Here is a 23,917-nt window from a genome sequence, read left to right on the forward strand (position 1 = left end):
GGTGTCCTCATTGTTTTTTGCCCTCTTTGGTTCATGCGCTCCTGTCTCACGATGCCGAACAACAGAGTGAATTCCAGTCCTCCTTCTGAACTTCTCCAACCACCCACGTGATGCCTTAAACTCCTTAAACTGCCGTTTGTTTTAATAACGTGGTGATTGTAGATGCATTACAGCCATATTCTTTGGCGAGATCAACCAAACGCATCCCTTTTTCATGCTTTTCTATTACCTCTTGCTTTGTTTGTACGGACAAAAAACTCTTTTCTTCATCTTTTCTTTTCCTCTTTTCTCCGTCACTTTCCTGGGGTCCATAGTGAATACTCAAAAAGTTAATACAGTATATTTGCGCAAACCTATCAGAACACCTCACGGGTCGAGAGCCGAATGAGGAGAACCCTGCATAAACACCGATCTAGCTCCACACAGAGGTCCCTCTTAGCCAATGGGATGCCAGGAAGATACTTGGTAATAGCCAATGGCAGAGCAGCTATGAGAATGGTGCATTCAGGAACCTGTGGGAGCTGCGAGTAACAGTCAATTCCGTATTTTTACCTTACGTAAGTCGAAATTTCTTACGTAACTAGAGGCAATATATTCCTGCTGAGAAATTTTGTAAGTAGAAAATTTCGTAAGTGGAGACATTTGTAAGTAGAGGTACCACTGTACGTCAGAAGGAGGTGTGTTTTACTACAGAATGAAAGCAAATCAGAAGGTGTGTTTTACAAATTCCCACACTTCTTTAACAAAGGTTCTTTTTAGCTTCATCTTTATCATGCAGCTGGCATAACCCATATGTTCCTCCATTACTCCCTTCTTCCTTCAGAATGTGCTCATAAACTTGACTCCTCTTTTTGTGCTCAAGTGATTAAACAGGAGGTGTTTGCCTTAAAACTAGTCAAACAGTGCCTCACTTTATTATTACTTTTTCTACATCAAAGTCACCAACAAGACATGATTTACACAATTCAGCTATATCAGTTTACATGCATCCCAACATTACTTACGAAATTACTTCCAGAACTAATTAATTTCGTAAGTAGAGGTACCACTGTAATTTCCTAAGTAAAGGTACCACTGTAATTTCCTAAGTAGAAGTACCACTGTACACCACATGTTCCAGCGTTTCAAGGACGTGCAACCTTATAGGAAGCACGTGCCGTGAAGGCTTGGAGGAGATTTTTCCTACCACAAACAGCAACTTCGGCTTCAGCATCGGACGGGTCCCCAATGATGAAGCGTCTGTTGTGGTTGATGTATCTGCTGGATGTCGGTGGACCCATGGACCAACCAGACCGCGGTTAGTGTGTTTAAATATTATTAAGAAAAACGTAATGTTACCTACCTGTTAATATGTCAGATTTACTTGTAGGTGAAGTCCATGCGCCGCTCCTTCTGAATAAATGCATTGGTAACTTGTTGGTAGAAATTGTCCGTATTTTCCTTCAGTTTTAAAAGTCTGTCTGTCTCAACTGAGATCACTGCCAGTGAAGAAAGTCGTCCTTGATCAGTCCTGTTCCGACTGTATGTTTTCAGTCTTTTTAGTGGTAAGAATGACAACTCCACCGATGCTGTGGTAGCCGGAATAGTCAGCAGTAGTTGGAGCAATTTTGTTGCCTCCACAACAGTTTGAATAAGATACTTCTGGCCAAAAAACGGAGAAGCTGTCCAGGAGATTTACATTCATCCCTCATCGTTTGTGAGCCATACAGTCCAACGAGATCCGCCTTTACTTTCACAAAGTCAAAGAATTTAGCATATTTCAACAGGCTCTGCAGTTTGGTTTCATCAAAATTTCGTGACATTTCACCGAATTTTGCGCAATCCACTAAACCAAGGGAAGCCAGCTCACCAAAATGATCAAACCTAGCCTTCATTTGACAGTTTATATTGTCAACAATGTTACAGAACCCTCGTTTTTTGTTTTTTTTTCCAGATCAAATCAACTGTCCATCTCCACTCTCTGATATACCAAGTGCGTTGCATTTCATCTCAAAACGGTCGTAGAAACTGTCAAACTCCAGATTCATGCACTCGAGGGCTGCAAAAGCATCGCGGATGCGTGCAAGACAATATTCAATGTCCATGACTTTGTTTTGCAGTACTCTAAAAAGCGCATCAGTTTTATTGAAAATGTCCACATATGCCATAAAAAGAAAGCATGTTGTTGGTTTTGACAGCCACGTATCGTATCCTGCTGCCATCATTAGTGAGTCATTGTCCCAGCTGTCAGGATTGTCCATAATGACTGAAATAACTTTATAATACGCATCGCTGGATAAATATAGCCATTTAATTTATTCCTTCCTTATTATTTTTCTTATATTTTTTCATAATGATGAATAACATACTGTATATGACACTTAAAATGAACTTTACTGTCCCTTCAAGCTTTGAAAATAACAACATGAAGGACGCTCAAACAGACCTGGACGCATTGCGGTAATGCGAATTTCGGCAGAAAATACAATAAAATATAATTAATTTTGAATCATAAAATCAGTTGCTGTTCCAGGTAGTGGTAATTTTCAGCTTTATTATTATATTTTGTTCAGTGACGAACTTGCACATTTTATAACTGAAATTATGGCCGCCATGGTGATTCACTAATTTCGTTAAAATCCACTTTATTCGTCCACACAATGGGGAAATTATTCATGAAAATTAGGGTTAGGGTTCAACAGTTCCGTTACGTTGAATGCACTGATTGTAATTCACCATATTTCAAAATGAACACCATCGGCGCAGTCACAAGTTTTTTGATATAATTACTTCTTAAAATTATTTCGTTTACAGAGATGTTGATGATCACTTTATGAAAAAAAGGTTTATTGTCTGTAGATGTGTGCATTTTACATAAAACCATTGCAGATGATGTATTATTAGACTATAGCTGTCCTGGCATCATTAACGATTACCGAGCTGTGCTAGATAACAATTTCCATACATTACTCCATCTAATCCTTACTACTAACTTGACTTACTAACGGCAACACTCCTAGCTAATCCTTACTACTAGCCTTACTTACTAATGATATGCTGTTTGTAAATCCTTTTTTAGACATCCAAAGATGTTTAAATCAATCCACTGGACTTTATGAAAGTTTCTTGAAGACGTTTCGCCTCTCATCCAAGCGGCTTCTTCAGCTCTCAGTTCAGTTCTCAGTTTTTCTTGGATGAGATAACTTAGAACCAGCGCAGACATCTATTTTTAGAATTATTTCTCGGTCCTTTTTCCACGGGGGGCAGGGTTTCTGGCTCCTCCAGCAGAACTGGATCATTTTTGGAAATGATTTTTTGGAAATGAGTCGAAAACATAATTTCCCCATTGTGGGGACGAATAAAAGTGGATTTTTAAGCAGCAGTGCGGTCATGAACCTGTAGGGGGCAGAAGTCACTGGTCAAAGATCAGCCTCTAGTCTATTATGTCAGAAGATGACCGGAAGCGACGAGAGAGCAGCTCATAACCACAAACAGGGTGTTTCCTCGTAGTTCGGGGAGAAAGTGTCGTGATTGGGGAAAAACATGACTATCAATTCGTCAGGAAAAACAATTATACATTTTAATCAAAAGTAACATTTGAACATAGTTATGCTGTATATTCATATATGTTATTTCACCATTAAAAGCCCTTTGTCAGTCTTGGTTTTTATTATAGAAGAAAACCTGTTGAGATGTTTGATGTGTCACCATCCATTCATCCATTTTCCACCGCTTATCCGGAGTCAGGGCATTCGCACCAGATGCCCAAACGACCTCAGCTGACTCCTTTCGACATGAAGGGGCAGCGGCTCTACTCTGAGCTCCTCGCGAATAACAGTGTTTCTCACCCTATCTCTAATGGAGACACCAGCTATCTGCCTGAGAGAGCCTATTTCCGCTGCTTGTATCCGCGATCTTGTTCTTTCGGTCACATTCTTTCATTCTTTTGGGACCTGATTGTATGCCTTCTCCAAGTCCACAAAACACATGTAGACTGGATTGGCATACTCCCCTTCTAGATCCCTTTTTACTCCCTGCTAGAGTAAAAAGGTGGTCCGTTGTTCCACGACCAGGATGGAACCCACATTGTTCCTCGTCATTCTGAGGTTCGACAATCGGCAGGACCCTCCTTTCCAGCACCTTGGAGTAAACTTTCCCAGGGAGGCTGAGGAGTGTGATGCCTTGATGTGTCACAGAAGTCAAAAATAAAAATCGTCAGATTAACTTGTTGGCGGAGTCAGCTTTTCTCGAAAAGCACGTTGTCTTCGGGGTTGGGGTTTTTTTGGTCAATTTTTTTTTTTGGATAAAACAAACCGAAGTTCGACTGTTGATAGGAAAATGATGGAAAAGGGTAGAAACAAACTTACTTTCTTGATGAAAGAAAATATTTTCTTCTTTCTTTTAGTAGTTTTGTGTTGACACTAACATGGAGCACAATATTCTGTGTTTTGCTTTTAACCCCCTAGAATGAATAAAAAGTCTTAACTCTGCCCACCCTGCGTCTGCTTGGTCCACAACCCCCACGTACAGGAGGAGCTAATGCTCCCTGGACCCCTCATAATTAATGATACGTGGAAAATGAGAGAGAGAACAAAGACTAGAAGAGGTGACTTTTGTGGACCAGGAAGTAGAAAAGATTAGCCAGGATGAAGTGAGGAGGGCATTGAAGAGGATGGAGAGTGGAAAAGCAGTCGGTCCTGATGATATACCTGTAGAGGTTTGGAAGTGTCTAGGAGAAGTGGCAGTAGAGGTACTGGGTTGTTCAACAGGATCTTAGATAGTGAGAAGATGCCTGAGGAATGGAGGAGAAGTGTGCTGGTGCCCATTTTTAAGAACAAGGGAGACGTGCAGAATTGTGGCAACTACAGAGGAATAAAGCTGATGAGCCATACAATGAAGTTATGGTAAAGAGTAGTTGAAGCTAGACTAAGGGTAGAAGTGAGCATTTGTGAGCAGTAGTACAGTTTCATGCCAAAAAAGAGTACTACAGATGCAGTATTTGCTCTGAGGATGTTGATAGAGAAGCACAGAGAAGGCCAGAGGGAGCTGCATTGTGTTTTTGTAGATCTGGAGAAAGCTTATGACAGGGTGCCCAGAGAGGAACTGTGGTATTGTATGAGGAAGTCTGAAGTGGTAGAGAAGTATGTTAGAGTGGTGCAGGACATGTCTGAGGACTGTAAGACAGTGGTGAGGTGTGCTGTAGGTGTGACAGAGGAGTTCAAGGTGGAGGTGGGACTGCATCAGGGATCAGCTCTGAGCCCCTTCTTGTTCGCTATGGTGATGGACAGGCTGACAGACGAGGTTAAACAGTAATCTCCATGGACTATGATGTTTGCAGATGACATTGTGATCTGCAGTGAGAGCAGGGAACAGGTGGAGGAGAAGCTAGAGACGTGGAGGTTTGTCCTGGAAAGGAGAGGAATGAAGGTTGTTCGTTTGAGAGAAGAGGATGCAGAAGACAGGGTTAGATTTAGGCAATTGATTCACTGTGGCGACCCCTGAAGGGAAAAGCCGAAAGGAAAAGAAGAAGAAGAAGAAGACTACATGTTGACATGCAGCACTGCTCCCACCTGCTGTAGCGAGTGTGTAACTACACTTTATTCTTGTAGCCACTCGGCTTTGTCAACGCGATCGCCAAATGTACCCGTGTGCAACTCGACCACAGCAGGCTGTTGGCAGATGAAGAAACTTTTCATGTGGACAGACTATTAGCTGCTTTTTTAAAAATTCTTGACACAATCTTTGTCTTTCAGGACAACATGTTACCAAACTCTCTGTCAAAGAAGACCAGGATGCCTTTCTGCCCTGTTACCCCAGCACCAAGGAAAACCTTGAAAGACAGGTGTTTGACTGGATAAACGAGAACCCAAGGAAAGAAGTGTTCTTGTACGATAGAGGCCGTCATTACAATAACGGCCGGGCTGGTCAGGATGCCCAGTTTAAAGGACGTGTGGAACATTTTCAAACAATGCTCCGTCACAGAAATGCATCGATTTTAATACAGAAGGTGCAGCTGAAGGATGCAGGAAACTATAAGTGCATCATTCCACACCCATCACATGAGAAGCACTACGTACAGCTGATCATCGGTGAGTACTTCTGTTCGATAGATAGATAGATAGATAGATAGATAGATAGATAGATAGATAGATAGATAGATAGATAGATAGATAGATAGATAGATAGATAGATAGATAGATAGATAGATAGATAGATAGATAGATAGATAGATAGAGAGAGAGAGAGAGAGATCAATGAGTGAATGAATAAATAAAGGTATTTGTGGAAAATGTTCATTCTTTCCATATTCTGGGTGGCAGTTTGCTTATAGATGGTTGTCAATCGTTTGACCTTTTCCGTCCTGAACCAGAATAGGTTCAGCCAGGACGGTCTCCGTCTCACCTCTGAGTCTGACGATGTGGACAGTGAGGCCGGTGGCACTAACCGACTGTTGTAGTGATGATGCACGCCTTTCTAACACACACTGCACTCTCAGACCCAATCCCAATGCTTCCAGCAGAAACCTGACCCAGCCAACATCATTTAGTTCCTACAGAAGGACAACCTCGTCAGTAGTGAATAAATATAAACTAACAGCAGGTGGTGACAGTTTTCTGACAGGTAGTCTATCGTCTCCATTGCTGCTCTAACTTTCACTCTGTTTAGAGGGATAGTTGGAGGCGAGGGGATTGGGGTAAAAAACTGGGATTGGACCACAGCAGCAGTGAACGCATGGACTTTGTTTCTGAGTGTTGATACGGTTAAATCAGGCACCAGTGGGATATTAAGATACCACCATCACTACCAACATCACGACCACCATCATTCCCTCCATCACCCCCATCACTTCCACCATCACTACCACCAACACTACCACCATCACTACCACCATCACTACCACCATCACTACCACCATCACTACCACCATCACCACCACCACCACCACCATCACTACCACCATCACTACCACCATCACTACCACCATCACTACCACCATCACTACCACCATCACTACCACCATCACCACCACCACCACCACCAACACTACCACCATCACTACCACCATCACTACCACCATCACCACCACCACCACCATCACTACCACCATAACTACCATTATCACTACCACCATCACTACCATCACTACCACCATCACTACCACCATCATTACCTCCATCACTACCACCATCACTACCATCCACTGGTTTAGTTCAGCTGATCAATTCTGTCAATTGATCAGCTGGGGGGGGGGGGGTAAGCACTTTATTTTTATTGACACTGAAAAGAATTTCATTTACGTCTCAAAACACAAAGAATTTTCTGGGTTGTTTTTTTTTTAATCAATAATTTCACTGTAAATCGACTATAAATGGCTGTCTACAATTGCGTCACTTCCGCTGTCATGGTGCGCTCCATAACTTACGATAAATTTCGTTTTCTAAGTACCCATTGCTTATTAAAAAAAAAATTAAAAATGCCACCAAGCCTTTTTTTTTTAACTTATTTTCTTCAAATACAGACCTGGTTGATTTTGACTTGATTGTCCCTTGAATGAGCTGGTAGCAGAGTGACCTTTAAAACTCGATGACATCACAACACACAGTCAGGACCGTCAACTCAGGCTATCACAGAAGAAATCATTATCACTGAGAACGACAGCATAGGAGAACTGTGGAGTTCAGACAGACTTGAATCACGTCAGGCGGGTTGAATTACTTCTGTTTTTCAATCAGGCAGATTTAGAACGTACTAACTGAGCTGCAGCCTCCGCTCCGGAGCGTTAGGGGGCAGCAAATCCCTTCATGTACCGATGAGGGTCAGAAACCACCGAAGAAGACAGGAAAAGAAGACGAAGAAGAAGCAGCAGCTCAGCCATGGCTGTCCGAGCTGTGCTCCGGAACAAGTCCGGTATTTCTGGTATGTTTGCATGTTTACAAATGTAAAGACCTGATAATTAATGCAGCCGTGTTCGCCGGCGGGTGGTCATTAGTCCAGCAACGGTGTTGACTTTGTTTTGTCACCGGTTGTTTGTGTTTGTTTAGAAGCAGGAACTGGAGCAAAGGTCACCGTCGGGTCTTCACTGATCAGTCTGGGGGTCTGGAGTGTTTACACGTTTACGTGTTAGTCTAATACGGATTCCCAGGGGGGGAGAGTCACACTGATCGATTGGTAGTTTGATCGTTCACATCCCGCAGTCATGGTTTAAGTCATGAACTTCACCTAATGCTGCTTCACTAGACAAACACTGAGCTCATCTCTTGTGTTGTCTGCTGTTGTCACTACTGCGCTGCTTTGAGGTGTTTGTGTGTATTATATATATATATATTTATATATAATATATATTTATATATATATTTATATATAATATATATTTATATATATATTTATATATAATATATATTTATATATATATTTATATATAATATATATATATAATATATATATATTTATATTATATATATATATATATATATATATATATATATATTATATATATATAACCCTAAGTGTCCACTTCACATGCTGTTGATTTCTTTATCAGCAGTCTGACATTTGGTTTTAAACATAATAATTTCCCTACGGGGAACAATAAAGTGTTGTTGTTGTTGTTGTTGACATAGTCTTTCATCTTCTCCTGTGAGGAGCGTGTGTGCCGGTTGGCGGCCACTCAGACGTCATGGCGGCCGGTGGGGGGTTTGATTTCTCTCGGCTGACGAGGGCCCACGGGGTCAGAGTGGTGTCTCGGTTCAGCGTGGAGCAGGTCGCACTGGCGGTGGGGGAGGTTATCGGGTATGAGGAGCTGAAGTCTGCCGGCCGGATGAACAGGGCAATCGTCATGTTCGTAGCGAAGGTAGAACAGGCGAGGCTGCTGGTGGGACGGGGGATACACGTTGGCGGACTGCCGGTGCCCGTTTGGCCGCTGTCCCAACCAGCGACTGCGGTCACGCTGTCCGACGTCCCCTGTTTCGTCAGCGATGACTTCCTGGTTAGAGAACTCTCTCGACACGGAAAAGTTGTGTCGCCAGTTACCAGAATCACGACGGGGTGTAAGTCCCAGCACCTGGGGCATCTCATTTGTCACCGCCGACAGGTTTCCATGATCCTGAACAGCAGGACGGAGGGATTTGACCACCGTTTTGTTGTTAGGGTGGACGGCTGTGACTACCCGTGGTACGCCACCTCCTCTCGGACGAACAGTGTTGGCTGTGGAGAGGAGGGACACGTTGTTAGCGCCTGTCCGAAGCGCGTCAGCGATGCCCCGGGTCCCGGTGACGCGGCGGCTCCCACCGCCGCTCCGTGGCGTCCCGTTCCGGCTCCGCGGCGCCGAAGCATCGCGGACGCGGAGCGGAGAGATGCTCCGAGGGGCGAGACTGGGAGTCAGATGCAGGTAGGAGCAGTGATAACCAGTGATATCCTGAGGGGGCGGAGTGAAGGTGGGGCAAGTGAGGATGGTGGCAGGGTAGCTGAGAGAGCAGGTAGAGAGATGGGTGAGAGTGGGGCGGCGCCCAGCGAGATGGGTGACGCAACAGTTGCGGTGGGTGACAATGGGGGGCTGATAGGTGAGCAGGGGGATAATGGAGAGGTAGTGAGAAAAATAGGTGAGAGGATGGAGGTGGCATGTGTACTGGGTGAGGAAAGTACACTGGGTGAGACTAGGGTGGTGACAAGTGCAGTAGGTGACAATAGGAAGGGGACTGGTGATAAAAATGAGAATGTTGAGACAGGAAGCCAGACAGGTCCTGAAGATATCACAGACGAGCGTGAGACTGAATGGATTCCTGCTTCTGCCAGGCGCCGCGGTAAGTGGAAGAATGTTTTAACTGTTCCTGACGGACGTAAAGCTGGTCGACTAGAGAGCACACCGAGTGCTCAAGACAGTAGTGACAGTGATGAATGTATGTCTGATTGCAGTAACCTATCTCGTACTCCAGTCACTGCCAGTCAAAACCACGATTTGTACCATGAAAAAATGTTTAAATTGTTTTTACAACAAACTAAAGGTATGAAAGGTCTGAACCTGGAACAGTTTTTTCCTGATAAATTAATTTTTTTATAATTCGGCAAAACAACTTATTCAAAACAGAGCAACGTCAGAACTCAGTGATCAAGAGATATACCGACTCAAAAAGAAAATGAGTAAAGTCCGTAAACAACTGAGGTTTGATAGGGCTGTCTGTGTGTAGTTACTTTAAGGGACTTTTAACTTTTTCCCTTATCATGGATTATTTTAGAGTGGGGACATTAAACGTAAATGGAGCCAGAGTAGAAAGGAAAAGAGCACTAATTTTTGACACAGCAAGGAGGAAATCTATTGATGTTCTGTTTTTACAAGAAACACACAATGATGACAACAATGCAGTGGACTGGATGAAGGAGTGGGAAGGACCGGTGATCCTGAGCCATAACACCACGCTGAGTGGTGGAGTGGGCTTCCTGTTCTCTAGAACTTTTAACCCAACATCTCTAGAAATCGAGCATGTCGTAAAGGGGAGGTGTCTCTTAGTAAAGGCACATTTTGAACACCGCACCCTGGTTTTTGTAAATATTTATGCTCTAACAAACGGTGCAGAGAGGAAGAGCTTTCTAGAACAAATACAAGCTAAGCTTGATAGCTGTGGCTCGGAAGACTTTTTCATTTTGGGTGGGGATTTTAACTGTACTGAGGACGGGATGTTACGGGATGGACCGTAACCACACAGAGCCTTACCCAGCATCCCAACACACTCTGAAACGGCTGGTCTCTTCACATGGCCTAGTGGATGTGTGGAGAAGGATGCATCCAGACTGCCGACAGTACACTTGGTCCCACCTGACAGAAGGGTGTCTTTAGCCAGGCTGGATCACTTTTACTGTTTTTAAACACCATTTCAATGCTTTCAAAGACTGTAATATAATGCCAGCTGCTTATACTGATCATTCTCTGGTTTTATGTCGCGTTGTGATGAGAAATATTTTACCTAGGAGTGCATACTGGCATTTTAATTCAACTTTAGCTTTGGACAGAGGCTTTAGAGAGATCTTCAGTTATTTTTGGAGCACTTTTAGACTTAGAAAAGCTGATTTTACCTCTCTTAGCCAGTGGTGGGACTATGGCAAAACAGAGATAAAAGTCCTGTGCCAACAGTATACTCTGAACGTCACACGTGACACCTGCTGGTCTATAAAACACCTGCAGGCTGAGATTGTGGAGTTAGAGACAAGCGCTTCCACAGGAAATCAGAAGTGTACTGAAATCCTCAAGTCCAAAAGAATGGCTTTAGCCGACCTGTTGGATACTAAAGTACAGGGGGCTCTGGTCCGATCCAGGGTACAAAACATCACAGAGATGGATGCTCCCTCTAGCTTCTTCTTCGGCCTGGAAAAAAAGCATGGACAGACCAACGTGATCCACTCCCTGCTGTCTGACACAGGACAGGAGCTGACAGAGCCCGGACAGATCAGAAGGCGAGCTTTGAGTTTTTATTCATCTTTGTATGACAGTGAATACCGAGAAAACCAGCCACTGTTAGAGGAGTTCTGTGCAGAGCTACCTCAGGTCTCCACGGAGACAAATTCACAACTCGACCGGCCACTGGAGTTAGAGGAACTCCACACTGCCCTGCAGAAAAAGCAGGGACGACGATCTCCGGGTATCGATGGTCTGACAGTCGAATTCTATACAGCCTTCTGGGACATTCTAGCACGTGATATTCTAGAAGTGTTAACCGAAAGTCTGGCCTCAGGCTCTTTGCCACTGTCCTGCCGGAGGGCGGTGTTTGCCCTCCTGCCTAAAAAAGGCAATCTGCAGGACATCAAGAACTGGCGCTCTGTGTCACTGCTCTGCACCAATTACAAGATTCTGTCCAAGGCTTTGGCTACCAGGCTGAGGGGAGCTATGGAGCAGGTCATCCACCGGGATCAAACCTACTGTGTGCCCGGCAGGTCCATGGCAGACAATGTCTACCTAATTCGTGATGTTTTGGAGGTTTCCAGATCATTGGGTATAAACGCTGGTCTCATTTCATTAGATCAGGAAAAGGCATTTGACCGTGTTGAGCACAGCTTCCTCTGGACGACTATGGAGAGATTTGGGTTCAGCACCGAGTTTATTGCCAAGATCAAGGCGTTGTACAGTAACGTTGAGAGTATTCTCATGGTTGCTCCCCAGAATGTCGTACAGAGGTCGAGTTTTAGTGATAAACAACCTGGTGGCCTCACAGCTGTGGCACCGCTCGGCCTGTATGGACCCTCCATCAGGGTTTCTAGCCCAAATCCAGACCAAACTTGTTAACTTTTTCTGGGATGGGCTGCATTGGGTACCTCAAGGAATGTTGTCTTTATCAAGAGAGGAGGGGGGACAGGGCCTCATCCACCTGGCTAGCAGAACAGCCACCTTCAGATTACAGTTCATCCAGCAGTTTCTGACCGGACCAGCAGATCTGACGTGGAGAGAGGTGGCCAGTTGCATATTCAGACGAGTGAGCCACTTGGACCTGGACGCTGCACTGTTTTTAATGGATTCCAAGTTTCTAAAGTTAAACAGTTTGCCTCCGTTTTATCATGGTGTTTTTAAGTCATGGGCCCTATTTAAAAGCAGCCCAGGAAAAAGCTCTGACTCTGTTCTGGTTACTGAAGGAACCACTAGTGCATGGAGCCAGGCTGGATGTCTGCAGTGGAGCCACACCTGGGCTGTCTGTAGCGCTTTGCAGAACCAGGACCATGACCCTCCAGCAGCTGGTGGACAACGCCGGGCCTGCGTTGGCGGATGCCCAGACTGTGAGCTCCCTGCTGAACATCCAGTCCACCAGGGTGGCTCAGAGGGTGCTACAACTGTGGAGGCAAAGACTTTCCGGGAAGGAGAGAAGCCTCCTCCTGGACTATAGTACAGGGACTGTGTCAGACAGCAAAGATCCTTTCCCTGAGGTCCACATCAGTCCCCCGTTTGGAGAACTGGAGGGTCCTCTCCTCGGAGATGAACGACAAATCAGCCTGCACACGGCCAACAAAAAAATACCGTACAAACAATGTGTAAAACTAATCAACAAGAAAAACCTGTGTAACAGAGCACCTACTACCTGGGCCAACAGGATGACGGGAAATGGACCTGACCCACAGTGGAGACTTCTGTACAAACCTCCCCTCAAGAAAAAAACAGCCGACCTCCAGTGGAGGATTTTACATGGTTCCATCGGTTCCAATGCTATTATCTCTGTTTTACACCCCTGCGGTGTCCAGCCAGTGTCCCTTCTGTCCCCTTCGTGAAACAGTCTTTCATGCTTTCAGTGAGTGTGGGAGACTTGCAGTGCTCTTCACTCTTCTAACGAATGTTTTTAATTTGTTCAGTGAAAATTTTAGTATCAGGAAATTCATCTACGGTGCTGGGTACAATAGATCGAATCAGAGAAAGTGGCAGCTTTTAAATTTTATCTCTGGAGAGGCAAAACTTGCAATTTATGTGACCAGGAAGAGGAGAATTGAAAACAATACTGTTCAAGAAGCAGCTACTGTTTTTTTTAAACGTCAGTCCTGTGATTCTGTAAGTTTTTCGTTTAGATTGAATTGGTTGAAATTTGACAAGGATTTACGTTTAAAAATTATTTTTGTTGCACTAATCAAATACGGTGGCATCGTAGTATTGATCCCGCGTTTGTCTGTACATGTGCACAGGCCTTCTTTCCACCTGCAGCCATTATGGGAAAGTTTGTGTGTCACCTGTCACTGTGGCGACGCAGAGGCACAGCTCCACCTCACCAAAAATCAAACTGGATTTTGACCAAAGCACAGGTAAAGATTTTGTCATCATCAGCATTTATCTCCTGTTTCTGTCACCGATGAGTTTCTGGGGTTTTCTTTATTTCTCTGTTCTATAATCCAGCCAGATTACAGCATTCATATAAATCTCCTGAACTGTAAACTTCCTGACATGTTTGCTCCAAATAGTTGAGATGTTCACTCCTAATGGCTTTTGGTGTGACGGCTGGTCCTGTCTGTCTTACTGTAGGTGTGAGTGTGATGCACCTGCAGAGTCCACCGGTCAACAGCCTCAGTCTGGATTTCCTCACAGAGATCTGCATCACGCTGGAGAAGCTGGAGATGGATAAGAGCTGCAGAGGCCTCATCATCACCTCGGTACAGCAGAACCTGATTTAAAGACCGTGTCTTCATGCAGGTGGACTGGGAGGAGGCGTTTGTCTTTGTTCCAGTGTAGTTTGCGTTTTATGCTTCCAGTTGAGATAAGAAAGAATAAGATGATACCCTTCAAGTGTTTTATTTAGCTAGCGTGGCTAATGCTTTGCTGCTGGACTGATGGATCGTTTTTTTGTTGTTGTTGTTGCTGTTTGTTTGTTTGTTTTCTGACAATTGCTTACCATGATTGTTTTATGCCAATCCAGAAACAGCCAAAGGTGTTCTCGGCAGGACTGGACATCATGGAGATGTACCGGAAGAGTCCGGAGCACTACGCAGAGTTCTGGAAATCTGTTCAGGAGATGTGGCTGAAGCTCTACAGCTGCAGCATGGTCACCATAGCCGCCATCAATGTACGTATTAATCAGACTCATGAAGGCAGATACCGGCAGCGTGTCCCGTCTGTAACGCTTCACCCCCCACCCCCCCACAGGGCTCCAGTCCGGCTGGTGGCTGTCTGATGAGCATTGCTTGTGACTACAGGATAATGGCGGACAATCCTCGTTACAGCATCGGCCTCAATGAGACGCTGCTCGGCATCGTAGCTCCGTTTTGGTGAGGACTATGTACGATGGTAACACCAGCGACAACACCAGCTGTTTCTCTGTTCAGGATGCTGGTAGTGTTAGGTCTGAGGTTTCGTCCTGAGTCAGCAGGCATGATGGACTTGTGTCTGCAGGTTCAAGGACACCATGGTCAACACAATCGGCCATCGGCAGACGGAGATGGCTCTGGAGCTGGGGAACCTCTACAGCTCATCGGAGGCCCTGAAGATAGGTTTGGTGGACCAGCTGGTACCAGAAGACCAGATCCTCACTGCAGCCACAGAGACCATGGCCAAGTGGTTGGCTATTCCAGGTATTTGGTCTCATTTAGAAGAATACAGTAATCCCTCGTTACTCGCGGTTAATGCGTTCCAGGACCACCCGTGAAAATTAAATTCCATTATATAGCGACAAACTATTTATTTTATTATTTACGGTAATTTAAAAGTTTATGAACCCTCCCCATACCGATATTAAACCACCTTCTATCTGTATTACCTTTTCCCACACTCTGATAAACTGTTTAACGCTTTTGTATTAAAGAAAAGTGTTTCTCTAATATACAGAAGTGCGCTGCGTTCCGTAAGTCTCGAGCATCTTGAAAAGCGAATAAGTGAGGGATTACTGTAAATTAAAAATATGGACCAAGTTTCAGTTTAGCGATACATTTCTTTCTGTTAACATCAGTCAGACCTTCATCTCCACTCATGACCAGCAGAAGTGTGTTGTAGATTCTGCACGTTCCTTTATTGTCTTGCGACTCCATCAAGGAGGTTATGTTTTCACTCATGTTGATTGGTTAGGTTATTTCTCATCTCTGCCCTTCATCTGAATTCTGAAGAAATCTGTCTGTGTGTCGCCTTTCAGTGGAGGGGTGGGCGTAGTTTCTTGTTAACACAAATTTTAAATTCAGTTTAAATTTAAAAATCACAATCCAAACCCTGTTGGAGAATCTGTTCTTCTACATTTTATCTCTTCACTTCCTGTAGATCACGCCAGACAGTTCACCAAGTCCATGATGAGGCAGCCAACCCTCGACAAGCTCCTCGCCAACAGAAAAGACGACATCCAGCACTTTGTCAACTTCATCAGCAAAGACTCCATCCAGAAGTCTCTTGGAATGTACCTGGAGATGCTTAAAAAGAGAAAGAGCTGAAGCTGAAGCTGGAAACATATGAAGTTTATGTGCATTAAAGTGAAGTGAAGTTCCTTCAGGGTTTTGTTGTGTTATCATCTTTGATTAAAACTAAAATTCTCCCCAGTGATTAACTAGCAAGGAAAAAAATAATGAATTGGTTATATTATATTTTATACCATTTAAACTAGCCTGGCTCTTATTTCAAACAGGCGATGTTCATTGAGCTTCTTTCCCAGCACAGCTCACATGCTGCTCAGTTCAACGGAGCAGATTCACCACTGAATACATGATTAATAACAGTCGTTTTTCACTCAAGCTAAAGAAACGTGTTCATGTTAGGTTACAGTATCGGTTATAGGAAACAATATTGCCTGACAGGCAAACATATGAAGCTCTTAAGTTGTAAGGACTTGACTCTGATTGGATGCTGTGTGTTTGGGGGAGGGTTCTCTCGTATTGTGAAGAGCCGTGTCAGTTCATGAACGTGAGCTTTATTGCATCTGGAACGTTGGCTAAACTGATATATCAACATGTCATTTTTTAAATAAATGTGACACTTATATCACTGTATAAAGAACCAATAAGAACCATAATAGTAGTTTTTCACATCAAACCTGAAATAATTCAGTGTAGAAAACACTAAAAATGTACTGTTCACACAATGTTGTTGTTTTTTTCTTTAGTGGTGGTTTACAAAAAAGAAATTTTGCCTTCACAAAACATTCTCAACTCATATTCCAATAAAGTTTTCATGACATGGCAGATTTGTTTATTGTAATTCCTGCATATTGATGTAGTCCCTCTGAATAATGGTTATGCTGACTCAGCATGAAGGCCAGGTGAAGAGGCGTGACAGTCACCATTCAGACACGGAGCTTCACCTCCACTGGGAAATGGTCACTAACAGCCAGCGCCTGAGAGAGACGGAGAAGATATTATAGAGACGTGTTGTTCATTGAGTTTTATTAACAAATTTATTAACAAGCTTATTCCCAATTACTGTGCTATCTAAATTTACATCAGATCTCTGTCTGAACTCCAAGACTTTGACCTCTGCTGTTCCAACCTCAAGTGTATGAATGCAGGTAATAAAATTCTTGTGGGGGTTGATGGGTAAAACCCAACACTGTCCTGGATCAGACCAGGTTTGAGCTGTTTCCAGATGTCTGTAGATTGCTTTGTTTTGGACTGATGTAAACTAGTGTCCTTCAGCAGCTGCTTGACAAAGAGACACGAGAACATCCATCATCACACTCCTACAGAAAGTATTTCCCTCAATTCATAACTATTCCTACTTGTTGCACCTGTAACCACGGCTGTCAGTATAAACAAGATATCCACTCTCTGGGTCTTTATCCACTCAGACTTTCTTTATGAAGTGTGCCAAAGAGGAACAGAATCATACCAGGTCGTGGCTCAGACCCAGGTCCTCCATGTAGTTGTAGACCACAGCGCTGCCCTGCACCACGCCCCTCATCATGTCAGCAGTGACCACGATCCTGTGAAACAAGCATGCGAGAGAGATTTAAAGTCAATTTGTGTGCTTGCATCTCTGCAGGCATGTCTATGTGTGTGTGTGTGTGTGTGTGTGTGTGTGTGTACCTGTCATATGGACAATTAGTGTGTGTCACTGTAGTGTCTGCTTCACTGGGGATCAGCCAGTGAAAACTCTTGTCAGTGAAGAGGCGGATCTGCTCCCATTCTGAGTGCATTACATAATTACAGCCAGCATTGAAGTCACCCAGCAACACTATATCCTGCATGGAGATCGCAATCATCAGCCGCTCTCATCCCCATCTCTAGTTTTACCACATTCATGATCCTTTGCATGTGACCTTTAGTGATTCCACTGAATATGTGACCGTCTAGATGTGTTTGCACAGGTGTATTCACATTATTCTTCCAGCGCCTGAACACGTCATTAACCACGTCATAGAGGGCATCCACTTCCTCAACAGCTGAGTCTGGGGAGGTGTGCTGGGGGATCAGAGTGAAGTTCTTCACAGCTGGAGTGAATGAAGAAAACATTGGAATGACATTTTCAAGATGAGCTTTATGCCTGCATACTAGAAGGGGGAAAAAAAGTTAGGTACAGGTCTGAAGGAGCAGACAAGAGGCGGGGTTGTGTACCTCAAGGATTTAATACAAATAAATCTGAATTTACAAGCCAAAGCAGATGAAAACACAGAATAGGCAAAGTCCACCAAACGCTGAAACTAAGTGAAAATCTCAATAACTTGTCCTTTGTTTAGGCTGATTGACCCAATGAATTAAAAAACCTACATCTATGGTTGCTGTTAAACCAGAGTCTCTACCACAGGCATACCTGTATGTCTGGAGGAGAACATGACGACGAAGGGCTCCCTCATGAAACTGTCCATCCCACAGGGCCCATTGGCATCATTGTAGGTGTAGTTTTTAGCCACGGACACTGTCTGCTCCCTGGAGAGGAAACATACTTCACCTGTGTTCTACTGAGTATTTTTGTACTTTCTCTTTATATCAATATGGAGTTGCCGCTTTTTGTGTTATCCTGTCTTTTTCCTGGCTTTACAGTAGTAGTAGTACCACCAGGGGGCAGATGTTCTCATGGCGTGTCTGGTGGTTATCTAACCATCCACTTCCATTTGTTTTCAGGTTATCTCAGTAAGATGTTCACAGATTTTGTTTTGTTTGTGTGGAGGTAAGAGCCCCAGGAAGTGAAAGTGTTTTATTATGGTTCTTTCATTAAATAAATGATCAGTTATAATGAAAAAAAAGCCATGTATGATTAAGTGTTTGTGTGTTTAACTATTGTTTTCATTCAGAGACATTTTCATTCATTGTTGTTTATCATTTTAAATTGGAACATTACTCTCTCAATATATATTTTCTCAGTGAATAATAATGTCTCATGTGAATAAATTCACATCTTTCTTTCCTTCTGTCATTGCTTACAATCAGGAGAGAGATGCTGCAGAGTAAATAACAGCTATACAAATGTATTAAAGGAGGGTTTCTGTATCACACAGTTTTGTCACCACCTTGTTTTTTGTTGTTTTCTTCCTACCTGTAAAGAAAGAGATATCTCTCCTTGTAGGAGCTTCGGCCCAGAGGCTCACTGACGATGTGACTGTACCTGAACTGAGGCGTCCCTCTAGAATCACACCAATAAAGATGGAGGAGGTCATATTGTTGTCATTTTGCATCAAATATCATAATGTGACTTTATGTACTGTTAACTAACAACTTATGATGGGGAAATACTGCATTGAGCATGATGTGTGTGTCGTTACTTGTTGACGTGCTCCATGAGTTTTCTGGTTGCTGATAGATCGCTGTCTCTGACCTCCTGGATCAGAATGATGTCATAGCGATGAACAATCTGAAAGATGACGTCACAAAGTGCTACACTGTTCAATTGTGTTCTTGTTACAGTGTCTTCTTCTCCTAAAATAAAGTAAGTAAAAGATGAAAAGACTGTTTTCCACTACATTTGTGTTCATTGGAGATCTGGGTGTTTATGACAAATTCCACTAGTTCTAACATAAAACTATAATACAGTACCCATGAAAATAGCTTTATCATGTTCTGAAGCAAAACAGCCCCAAAGTATAGTAGGGATGATGTCATCCTTGTGCTTCAAGCTTCAGTAACATGATACTAATTCACAGCATGAAGTATTTTTCAGAAATTATAAAATTCTGTTGGTTCATTATGTCAACTGTAGGATCTCTACCCTTAAATAAGTTAAATTCTATTTTTTCCCCAGTATTTTTCTTTTTCATCTATATCTTGTGATGAGAAATGCTGAACTTTGTATTTTAATATCCATGTCTACTGACTAGTACAGGATTCAAACCAAATTTAATACCGTATTTTCTCACATTTTGCTCCACTGATTACGGTGAACTGAATTCAGACGTTGTTCTATTTTGTAAATATTTCAGCTGTGTGTTGAGATATTTATGGTGATCAAACATGAAAAAAAAGAAAAGGAAAAAGCTAAAAGAAATGCAGTTTCAGACCGTGCTGATGATGTTCATCAGAGTGACGTTGGAGGCCTTCTTGTCCCCAAATGACTTGATGTTAAAGGCTCCAAGCAGCAGAGCGCTGGAAAGATGTAGCAGGGCCAAAAACGCACCCAAAGCACACGCCACACGCATCCTGGTCAAAGGTCAGACCTTCAAACACAAAAAGGACGTTTGTAGAATTATTTTACAGTTTCAAGGGCCGATCCCAGTCCCTCTGTTTTAACCCTACCCTTCAGTTTTTGAGTACCACGTTCTAGTTCCATGCAGCTCTCCAAACCAAAGTGCTTCAAAGTGGTGGAACATACAGTTGGGATCTTTACTCATGCTATTCTCTTGCAGTTTTGGACAATAATCCTTTTTTTAGTCAGTTCCTTTTTTGGAATGTGTTTCATGTAGTTTTTGCATATTCTTTGGTTCCATGCTTCTTTTGTTCTGGGACACCTGACCAAACCAGATAGCTAACCTGACTTCCAGCAATGAAGTAATATGCTGTCAAACTGCTATGGGAGTGACCTGACCTGTTTGTCAGTGTGCAAATGTCTGTGATAATTATCTTCACCTCGATTTATCTATGGATGACCTGACATATGGTATACCAGTACAGTATTTTCCGCACTCTAACGCACCTAAAAGCCTTTAATTTTCTCAAAAACTGACAGTGCACCTTATAATCCAGTGGGCCTTACATATGAAAACGATCTTAAAATAAGTCATTCATTGAAGGTGCTCCTTATAATCAGATGCACCTTATAATCCAGTGTGTCTTCTATATGAAAAGGTTTTAAAATGGGCCATTCATTGAAGGTGCGCCTTATAGTCCAGTGCGCCTTATATTGCAGAAAATATGAAGACCAGATGATCATAATCATCTGGTCTTCAAGTATCTGAACCTGGGTCACGGGTTACTCCAGAGCCTGTCCCAGCTGACTACGGGTGAGGGGCAGGTCACCACCTTAAATAAGTGCTCAGTTCATTGAAGAGTCAATGGTATGCCGTTTCCAAAAATAAATAGTTTCAACTACAGCCCCTGCTGACTCTGTTTTGAGGGCAAATCAGAAAACTAGGGGCACTGGAAACTGAGCGGTGGGGCTGAAAGAGAAATTAAGATAGACTCAAGATGTTCAACGAGTAGTTATTTTATCGCTCATAATGAGTTCATATTTTTATTTAAGTCTATTGCTGCTACCGATTGGTGTCAAGTGTGATCTCATTTACAGGACGAAGCAAAGGAATTGGTCAAAATAACAATAACTGTGTGAAAAAACATAAATGTTTGCTGTCAAACTGTTTGAAAAAGAGGAAGAATCCACCTTTGTTAATCTCCCAGAGGGGAAATCATTTTTTCCATTCTAGCTGTTATTAATAATCACACACGTATATATGGATACAGGCCCGACACACACACACACACACACACACACACACACACACACACACACACACACACACACACACACACACACAAACAGAGGTGAACTGGCACCTCTCCACTGCCAGTTCACACCACAAACTTTTTCTGCTGAGGTCAGAGAGTTAAATGGAACCTAAACAGAGATTAGAACAGATTCGTTCATAAACATCGACATTAATCTGGTATTATTAGGATTTCTTTCTTTTGTTGTGGTTATTTGTAACAAGAGTTAACATTTATTCACCTCTTTTACCTGAACGGTCACCATCTTTCATTGATTTACCTCTTGTCACAAAGCATTCTGGGATTGATCTACTACCACTCTGATTTTAGTGTACATCATTTGAGGCGCACCAAGAAGGAGCTGCCCGCCCCTCTACCTCCCTTGCATGCCTACAGGCCCCCCTGTGTGTGGTGTGTGTATTACAGGGGCCTGTACACACTAATATGCATGCATGTAATTTGATTTGATTGACTAACAAAAACTAGAGTGTGCGTTCTTAATTTCCCTTCAGGTATTATAACAGTGTACTAAATTAAATTAAATTAAATTAAATTAAATTAAATTAAATTAAATTAAATTAAATTAAATTAAATTAAATTAAATTAAATTAAATTAAATTAAATTAAATTAATTCTTGAAAGCTCTTCCTCTGGATGGTCGACTGATGAACACTAGCCCTCCATGCCCTAAAGAAACGGGACACACTACCATATGCCAGCGTGCCAAAACGGATGCGCAGGGGCCAATGCCAGGGCCAAATGGGGGGAACTACCTCCGTGATCCTCTTCCCCTGTCAGCCTCAGCGTGGGACGGGGGCTGAATGTGACACCTGCAGCTCCGGACACACTTTATCTAACTCCAATCATCAGCTCAGCTTTTCATGTGCTGCTTTTTGCCGACGCCAAGTTCATGTTTAACCACTATGTGAAACAAAAGTCCAGCAGCGAACTGTGTGTCCCCGTTTCCCCGGTAACAACAAGTGTGGAAGTTACGGTCGTTGTGCATGAAACTTAAAGAAGCTCGAGCCTACGGATGTTTGTGACGGTAAACAACACGGTCAGTCAGTTAGTCGTCCCGAGTGAAGCCACATGATGTGTTATTGCAGCATACTGCTGTTACATTGAACAAAGCACATCACTGAGTGTAGCATTACATAGCATAAAAGAGTTGTGATCTAAACCACACACACGGCACACCCAATAATACTTCTGACCTGCTCGATGAGCGATGAACAAAGAGGCCTGCGGCCCGTCAGGACTTACCCGAGTGAAATCACGACAGCTCTGCTGAACTTCTGGACGGAAGCACCGACAGCGTCGCTCATCAGGTTTTTATTTACCTGCATGTTCATGTGACCCGATCCATCTGGGGAGGGCTGAATGTAGGAGGAGGTGTGATGAGGTCGAGATGCAAAGTTTCAGGTGATGCGTGTTTTCAACTCCTGGGTGAAAGTGACTCCAACAGCAGACTGCCATATGAGTTGGTAAAAGACCATAACTTCTTACCAGCAGGAATGAATGCGACACACTTTCATACTGACTTGAAACTTTTGTGATCTGAATTGGAATAATGGGGGGGTGGGGGGGTTAGGGTACAGGATGAATTATCCACTACCCTGTTTGTGTTTTCTCTCTGTCTGGTTTCCCTATTAACACAAAAATGTGCAGAATTTCCCTCTCTGGCTCACAATAGGAAACTAAAAGACTGACACCTTAGTTCCCAGAGAGGATCCGTGATGGTCACATGCACGCGTTAAAATATATAAAAGATTTTGCTGCAAGACTCAAACGAGCTTTGCTCTCGTAAAGAGTTGACCCCCTTTGATGGGGTTAAACTACGAGAAAAACACGCAGACAAAAGCAAAACAAAAACAAGGATGAATGAATGAATTGCCTGTCTGTGTTTGGCGTTTGGGGGCAGAGAGAACATTTTATTTAATTGCATTTCATACATGTTCATATCACATGCACAGCGTCCGTCCATTCAGTCTTTTTTTTTTTTTTAATTGTAGTGATTGAGGGGTGGCACGGTGGTGCAGTGGGTAGCACTGTTGCCTCATGGCAAGGTGGTTCCGGGTTCGAGTCCCGCTCTGTGCGGAGTTTGTATGTTCTCCCCGTGCTTGCGTGGGTTCTCTCTGGCTTCCTCCCTCCTCCGAAAAAACATGCACTTCAGGTTAATTGGCCGCTCTCAAATTGACCGTAGTTCTACTCTACTCTCCCCTCTGGGAGAGTAGAGTAGAACTTTATTGATCCCTTCAGGAGGTTCCGTCACGGAAATTAACTTCTCCGTCGCACACAGCACAGTGGGTACACAAAAAAAACATAGAAAAAGCACACAGAAAGCACCAGCACATAGAAAGTAGTACAACACCAAATAGAACGATTAATAACTAACGAATAAATAAATAAATAATAACAAGTAATAAATAATGAAGATGAAAGAATGTAGTCATTATTCTGTTTGCTATGATCTCCAGATCACCAGATTTGGCTTCTCAGAGTAAACTTGTTGTGATAACTGTGGTTCCAGTTTGGAACTTAGTGGTGGACAGTGAGCACACACCACCATCAGGTCAAAGCGCAGAAAAATGTCTTCTCTTCATGACATTATTAGATGTACAGATTGTAAAAGAATGCTTTTTTTCTGGTGTAACAATACTTG

At 43.1% G+C, this 23,917-nt stretch overlaps 2 protein-coding genes across 3 annotated transcripts; one reads left to right on the forward strand and one right to left on the reverse strand.

The window, feature by feature from the left end:
* Positions 1-7,765: 7,765 nt before the first annotated feature.
* On the forward strand, positions 7,766-16,573 carry eci1 (enoyl-CoA delta isomerase 1). 2 transcript variants are annotated; one of them, XM_068337854.1, is made up of 7 exons: positions 7,766-7,896; positions 13,627-13,743; positions 13,961-14,088; positions 14,352-14,498; positions 14,579-14,700; positions 14,825-15,003; positions 15,680-16,514. In XM_068337854.1, the coding sequence occupies exons 1-7, from the start codon at positions 7,854-7,856 to the stop codon at positions 15,844-15,846; spliced, it is 903 nt and encodes a 300-aa protein (XP_068193955.1). In that variant the 5' UTR covers positions 7,766-7,853; the 3' UTR covers positions 15,847-16,514. The 2 variants fall into 2 exon arrangements, with proteins under 2 accessions (XP_068193955.1, XP_068193954.1); XM_068337853.1 differs by lacking the exon at positions 7,766-7,896 and adding an exon at positions 8,611-9,779 and having other exon boundaries at positions 15,680-16,573.
* Positions 16,574-16,605: 32 nt separating this feature from the next.
* On the reverse strand, positions 16,606-22,542 carry dnase1 (deoxyribonuclease I). Its single transcript, XM_068337856.1, has 9 exons — positions 22,519-22,542; positions 19,836-19,991; positions 19,104-19,192; positions 18,878-18,964; positions 18,155-18,270; positions 17,722-17,834; positions 17,431-17,585; positions 17,234-17,327; positions 16,606-16,742 (listed from the first exon to the last, which is right to left on the reverse strand). Exons 2-9 carry the CDS (start codon positions 19,971-19,973, stop codon positions 16,692-16,694), a joined length of 843 nt encoding a protein of 280 aa, XP_068193957.1. The 5' UTR covers positions 19,974-19,991; positions 22,519-22,542; the 3' UTR covers positions 16,606-16,691.
* Positions 22,543-23,917: the final 1,375 nt, after the last annotated feature.

Source organism: Antennarius striatus, chromosome 16 (assembly GCF_040054535.1).
Source record: "Antennarius striatus isolate MH-2024 chromosome 16, ASM4005453v1, whole genome shotgun sequence".
NCBI classification, from domain to species: Eukaryota; Metazoa; Chordata; class Actinopteri; order Lophiiformes; family Antennariidae; genus Antennarius; species Antennarius striatus.

Coding starts and splice junctions, on each gene's coding strand:
- eci1 (XM_068337853.1), top strand. CDS start 8,657: ATGGCGGCCGGTGGGGGGTTTGATTTCTCTCGGCTGACGAGGGCCCAC. Junction 14,499..14,578: donor TCACCATAGCCGCCATCAAT/GTACGTATTAAT, acceptor ACCCCCCCACAG/GGCTCCAGTCCGGCTGGTGG. Junction 14,701..14,824: donor GGCATCGTAGCTCCGTTTTG/GTGAGGACTATG, acceptor TTGTGTCTGCAG/GTTCAAGGACACCATGGTCA.
- dnase1 (XM_068337856.1), bottom strand. CDS start 19,973: ATGCGTGTGGCGTGTGCTTTGGGTGCGTTTTTGGCCCTGCTACATCTT. Junction 17,586..17,721: donor TCAGGCGCTGGAAGAATAAT/GTGAATACACCT, acceptor ATCTCCATGCAG/GATATAGTGTTGCTGGGTGA. Junction 16,743..17,233: donor TGGGTCTGAGCCACGACCTG/GTATGATTCTGT, acceptor CGTCTCTCTCAG/GCGCTGGCTGTTAGTGACCA.